This window comes from Colobus angolensis, unplaced genomic scaffold, assembly GCF_000951035.1.
Source record: "Colobus angolensis palliatus isolate OR3802 unplaced genomic scaffold, Cang.pa_1.0 Scaffold60, whole genome shotgun sequence".
In the NCBI taxonomy this organism is placed as follows: domain Eukaryota; kingdom Metazoa; phylum Chordata; class Mammalia; order Primates; family Cercopithecidae; genus Colobus; species Colobus angolensis.
This window is the reverse complement of record NW_012119599.1, coordinates 4,257,303-4,263,748: the sequence shown is the minus strand read 5'-3', so window position 1 is coordinate 4,263,748 and position 6,446 is coordinate 4,257,303. Positions and strand designations below refer to the sequence as shown.

The window sequence follows — 6,446 nt, the reverse complement described above, 5'->3', positions numbered from 1 at the left end:
CCCCAGCCCCTCCTCCCTCAGACCCGGGAGTCCAGGCCCCAGCCCCTCCTCCCTCAGACCCAGAAGTCCAGGCCCCCAGCCCCTCCTCCCTCAGACCCGGGAGTCCAAACCCGCAACCCCTCCTCCCTCAGACCCAGGAGCCCAGGTACCCAGCCACTCACCTATCTGCTCAGGTTTAGGCAAGTTCAGGTTGTCCATGATTTTGACAAACTCCTCACAGCTGCGGGTGAGCCGAGGGTTCAGAGTCCTCTCCTCCTCCACGGTGGACACTGTGAACCCTAGTGGCCAAGGGAGGGGAAGGAAAGTCAAGGAGTCCAGTGCCTCAGGCCTCTCAGAACTACATTCCCCAGGAGGCTTTGGGTGCCTCTCTGGCAGGGGCCTCTCTGGCAGGGGTTCTTCCCAGAATATTCCTAAAGTAGCTTTCCCTCCTCCATGGGAACTATGGGAAATGTAGTTTTCCCCAGTTCCCTAAGCTCCACAAGTAAGGCCCAGGAAAACCCATGCCCTGCAGAATTCCAGGCATCTGGCAGTCACATAGTGTCTACATCCACACACAGCAGGCTCAAGCACTTTATATATATATATATATATTTTAGACAGGGTCTTGCTATGTCACCCAGGCTGGAATATAGTGGTACGATCACAGCTCACTGCAGCCTCAATCTCCTGGGCTCAAGCAATCCTCCTACCACAGCCTCTCAAGTAGCTGGCAGCATGCCACCCTGCCTGGCTAATTTTTTGTATTTTGTAGAGGCAGAGTTTTGCCATGTTACTCAGGCTGGTCTCGAACTCACTCCTGGGCTCAAACGAGCCTCCTGCCTCAGCCTCCCAAAGTGCTAGGATTACAGGTGTGAGCCCCCTTGCCCAGCCTCAAACACTTAATTTTTTTTGGCCAGGGAAATTTCTGAGACTGGTAGTCTTCATGCCCTACAAGGATTACAGAGATTTACACTCCCCTTTCAAAGATTTTTTTTTTTTTTTTTTTTGAGGCAGAGCCTCACTCTGTCTCCCAGGCTGGAGTGCAGTGGTGTGATCTTGGTTCACTGCAACCTCCACCTCCCAGGTTCAAGCAATTCTCCTGCCTCAACCTCCCGAATAGCTGGGATTACAGGCATGGGTCCGTAATCCCAGCTCCTCCAGGAAGCCCTCACCATGGTAATCATGAGCAGGGTAGATCAGACAGTCGCCTGGAAGTGTGAAGATCTTTTCATGGACCGAGTGGTACAAGGTCTTGGCACAGCCTGGGGAAGGAAAGATCAGAGGTCAGTGGATCAACAGGACAGAAGACTCTAACCCCTTCCTTCAAGAAAAGGGTGAGAGGATAAAATCACTGTAGCTAAACCATCTCCTTCATGTCCTGCCAATATCCCTTTGTCTAAGTAGAGAACAGGGAAAGGCATTCTGGGCGGATGGAACAGCATGTACAAAGAATTGAGGAATGGTGAGAAATTCAGCATGGCTGTAAATAGGGTTGGAATGACACCATGAAGCACCAAAGAGTGTCATTTGTGACCTTGGCTGTCACCCAGGGGATGTCAAGTAAGGGTTCTGAACAAGAAAGGTGCACTAGAAGGTAAGAAACTGAAGACAAAGCCAGGTGCAGTGGCTCATGCCTGTAATCCTAGCACTTTGGGAGGCTGAGGCAGGTGGACTACCTGAGGTCAGGAGTTCAAGACCAGCCTGGCCAACATGGTGAAACCCTGTCTTTACTAAAAATACAAAAATTCGCCAGGCGTGGTGACCCATGCCTGTAATCCCAGCTATTCAGGAGGCTGAGGCAGGAGAATTGCTTGAACCTGGGAGGTGGAGGTTGCAGTGAGCCAAGATCACACCACTGCACTCCAGCCTGGGAGACAGAGTGAGGCTCTGTCTCAAAAAAAAACAACAAAATAATAAAAAAGAAGAAACTGAAGACATGAGGCCCAGGAGAAGAGTGTGACGCCATGGTCCCCACAAGCAGCTCTGAGTCCTAAGTAGGGGGCAAAAGTCTCTTCCACCTTGCATTTCAGCCTAAATCCTTCAGCTTCCTGACTGTACTTCGAATGGATAAATGGAAGATTGGGAGCCTTGAAGAGAAAAAGACAGAGACTGAGATGCAGAGAGGAGAGAGGGAAGAGGGAGGAAGACGCCTGGGGATGTGGCTTCCCATGACCATCTCATCATGACTTCTGTCTTTCCCTCTTATCCAGCCTCACTTCTCCCTGCAAGGCAGCTAAATTCCAGGCCTAGTGTTAAACCCCACATTGTCACACATGCTCAAAGGATGGCCCAACCCTGAGATTCTGAAACTACACTCCCTTTCCACAGGGAAGCTCCTAAATCTAACCGCCCCTAGCAGCTAGACTCTAAATGGATCATTGCTTCCTGGCAATTAAACCGCTGGCTCTAACAACTTCTTTTTTTCTCTCTTGCTCTTTTTTTTTTTCTTTTTTTTGAGACGGAGTCTTGCTCTGTCACCCAGGCTGGAGTGCAGTGGCACAATCTCGGCTCACTGCAACCTCCGCCTCCTGGGTTCAAGCAAATCTCTGCCTCAGCCTCCTGAGTAGCTGGGATTACAGGTACCCACTACCACAGCCAGCTAATTTTTGTATTTTTAGAGATGGGGTTTCACCATCTTGGCCAGGCTGGTCTTGAACTCCTGACCTCATGATCCACCTGCCTTGGCCTCCCAAACTGCTGGGATTACAGGCGTGAGCCACCACACCCAGCCCTTTTTTTTTTCTTTCTTTCTTTTTTTTTAGTTCTATTTGTTTCTTAGAGAGGGAGCCTCATTATGTTGCCCAAGCTAGGCTCAAATAGGTAACTAACACACCCCTGAATCTAACTGTCCCCCAAGAGCTAAGCCCCTGAATCTAACTCTTCCCATACTCTAGCATGGGGGTCCTCAACCCTGGGTACCGGTCTGTGGTCCTCAACCCTGGGTACCGGTCAGTTGGGAACTGGGCTGTGCAGAAGGTGGTGAGTGACAGGTGACTGAGCAAAACTTCATCTGTATTTACAGCTGCTCCCCATCGCTCCCATTACCACCTGAGCTCTGCCTCCTGTCAGATCCACGGCAAGATTAGATTCTCATAGGAGCACAAACCCTATTGTGAACTGCACGTGGGAGGGATCTAGGTTATGTTCTTCTTATGAGAATCTAATGCCTGATGATCTGTCACTATCTTCCATCTCTCCCAGATGGGACCATCTAATGCAGGAAAACAAGTTCAGGGCTCCCACTGATTCTACATGATGGTTAGTTACATAATTATTTCATTATCTATTGCAATGTAATAATAATAAAGTGTACAATAAATGTAACGCATTTGAATCCCCGAAACCATGCCCCGCCATGGTCCATGGAAAAATTAACTTCCACGAAACCGGTCCCTGGTGCCAAAAAGGTTGGGGACCACTGCTCTAGCAGAGAAACTCCTTGAATTTAATATTGAAGCCTCCTAAAAGTCTAATGTCCATCCATTCATTCTTGTAACAGATACTTCAACACTTGACACACATGTAACTATATGAAGATCTTGGGCTGGATAAAGGAGCTAGTCACCTTGCTGGAAGTCTGTCCGCCCACACCCACGGATCAACAGGGCATCTCCAGTGAAGGCCATGCTGTGGTCATTCAGGACGAAGGTGACACAGCCTGGGGTGTGGCCAGGGCTGGCCCTGGTCTCCAAGGCCTGGCAGGGGTGGCAGAGTACAGAGATAGTCACCAAGAATCCTTCAAGATGAAACTGGTCCTCAAAGCCCCACCCTACTCCAAGGTCTTATCTAGATGCATATTTTGGTAAAAAATTTAGATTCCCAGGCTCTAATCTTGTATTATCAGAGTAAACTCCAAGTGGATTAAATATTTCAATGTGTAAAACATAAAACCACAAAGCTGTGACACACAACAACACAAATACAGTAATATCTGACCTCTGGTTAGGAAGGTGATACGGTCTGGCTGTGTCCCCACGCAAATCTCATCTTGAATTGTAGCTCCCGTAATCCCCATATGTCATGGGAGGTAACTGAATAAAGGGGGCAGGTTTCCCCCATGCTGTCTCGTGATGGTGAATAAGTCTCATGAAATCTGACGGTTTTATTAAGGGCAGTTCCCCTGCACATGCTCTCTTGCCTGCTGCCATGTAAGACATGCCTTTGCTCTCTGCTCCTCCTTCACCTTCTACCCTGATTGTGAGGCCTCCCCAGCCATGTGGAACTGTGAGTCCATTAAACCTCTTTTTCTTTTTCTTTTTTTTTTTTTTTTTGAGGAGACGGAGTCTCACTGTCGCCCAGGCTGGCGTGCAGTGGCCAGATCTCAGCTCACTGCAAGCTCTGCCTCCCGGGTTTACGCCATTCTCCTGCCTCAACCTCCAGAGTAGCTGGGACTACAGGTGCCCGCCACCTCGCCCAGCTAGTTTTTTGTATTTTTTAGTAGAGATGGGGTTTCACCAAGTTAGCCAGGATGGTCTCGATCTCCTGACCTCGTGATCTGCCCGTCTCGGCCTCCTAAAGTGCTGGGATTACAGGCTTGAGCCATTAAACCTCTTTTTCTTTATAAATGACCCAGTCTCAGGAATGTCTTTATTAGCAGCATGAGAACAGACTAACACAGTAAATTGGTACTAGTAGAGTGAAATGCTGCTATAAGTGACTTTGGAACTGGGTAACATGCAGAGGTTTGAACAGTTTGGAAGGCTCAGAAGAAGATAAAAGAATGTGGGAAAGTTTGGAACTTCCTAGAGACTTGTTGAATTGCTTTGACCAACATGCTGAGAGTGATATGGACAATGAAGTCCAGGCTGACATGGTCTTAGATGGAGATGAGGAACTTTTGGGGAACTGGGATAAAGGTCACTTTTGTTGTGTGTTAGCAAAGAGACTGGCAGCATTTTGCCCCTGCCCTAGAGATCTGTGGAACTCTGAACTTGAGAGAGATGATTTAGGGTACCTAGTAGAAGAAATTTCTCAGCAGGAAGGCATTCAAGAGGTGACCTGAATGCTGTTAAAAACATTCATTTCAGTTTTATGTATTCACAAAGATATGGTTTGGAATTGGAGCCTATGTTTAAAAGGGAAACAGAGCATAAATATTAGGAAAATTTGCAGCCTGACAATGTGATAGAAAAGAAAAACCCATTTTCTGAGGAAAAATTCAAGCCTGCTGCAGAAATTTGCATAAGTCAAGAGGAGCCAAATGTTAATCACCAAGACAATGGGAAAAATGTCTCCAGGGCACGTCAAAGGTTTTCACAGCAGCCTCTCCCATCACAGGCTCAGAGAACTAGGAGAAAAAATGGTTACATGGGCAGGGCCCATGGCCTTGTTGCTTTGTGCAATCTCAGGACTTGGTGCCCTGCATTCCAGCTGGGGCTAAAAGGGGCCAAGTACAGCTCAGGCCATTGCTTTAGAGGGTGCAAGCCCCAAGTCTTGGTGGCTTACATGTGGTGCTGGGCCTGCTGGTGAGCAGAAGTCAAGAACAGGAAACTCCACCTAGATTTGAGAGGCTGTATGGAAATGCCTGGACGTCCACGCAGAGGTGTGCTGCAGCGGTGAAGCCTTCATAGGGAACCTCTGCTAGGGCAGTGCAAAAGGGAAATGTGGAGTGGAAGCCACCAGAGTCCCCACTGGGGCACTGCCCCTAGTGGAGCTGTGAGAAGAGGGCCATTGCCCTCCAGACCCCAGAATGGTTGATCCACTGACAGCTTGCACCATGTGCCTGGAAAAGCCACAGATACTCCACATCAGCCCATGAAAGCAGCCAGGCGGGGGGCTGTACCCTGCAAAGCCAGAGGGGCAGAGCTGTCCAAGACCATGGGAACCCACCTCTTATATCAGCGTGACCTGGATGTAAGACACGGAGTCAAAGAAGATCTTTTTGGAGCTTTAAGATTTGACTGCCCCACTGGATTTAGGACTTGTATGGAGCCTGTAGCCCCTTCATTTTGGCCAATTTCTTCCATTTGGAATGGATGTGTTTACCCAATCTCTGTACCCCATTGTATCTAGGAAGTAACTAAACTTGCTTTTGATTTTACAGGCCCATAGGTGGGAGGGACTTGCAGTGTCTCAGATGAGACTTTATTTTGTTCGTTTTTTTTTTTTTTCAGAGACAGAATCTTGTTGTGTCACCCAGGCTGGGGTGGGGTGGTGCGATCTTGGCTGACTGCAACCTCTGCCTCCCAGATTCAATCAAGTCTTGTGCCTCAGCCTCCCGAGTAGTTGAGACTACAGGCATGTGCCCCCATGCCTGGCTAAGTTTTGTATTTTTAGTATAAACAGGGTTTTACTATTTTGGCCAGGCTGGTCTTGAACTCCTGACCTCAGGTGATCTGCCTGCCTTGGCCTCCCAAAGTGCTGGGTAACAGGTGAGCCACCATGCCCAGCCTCAGATAAGACTTTGGACTGTGGACTTTTGAGTTAATGCTGAAAGGAGTTGAGACTTTGGGGGACTGTTGGGAAGG

General features: G+C 48.6%; 1 protein-coding gene across 1 annotated transcript in view; it reads right to left on the bottom strand.

Annotated features, from left to right (window-relative positions):
- ETHE1 (ethylmalonic encephalopathy 1) overlaps positions 1–6,446 on the bottom strand; it is a 24,583-nt gene that overhangs the window by 420 nt on the left and 17,717 nt on the right. The window contains exons 4-6 of the mRNA XM_011963126.1: positions 3,545–3,674; positions 1,152–1,241; positions 162–278 (exon numbers count right to left, since the gene is read on the bottom strand). Of these exons, the coding sequence (XP_011818516.1) occupies positions 162–278; positions 1,152–1,241; positions 3,545–3,674 (337 nt within the window). The remainder of the gene's footprint in view (positions 1–161; positions 279–1,151; positions 1,242–3,544; positions 3,675–6,446) is intronic.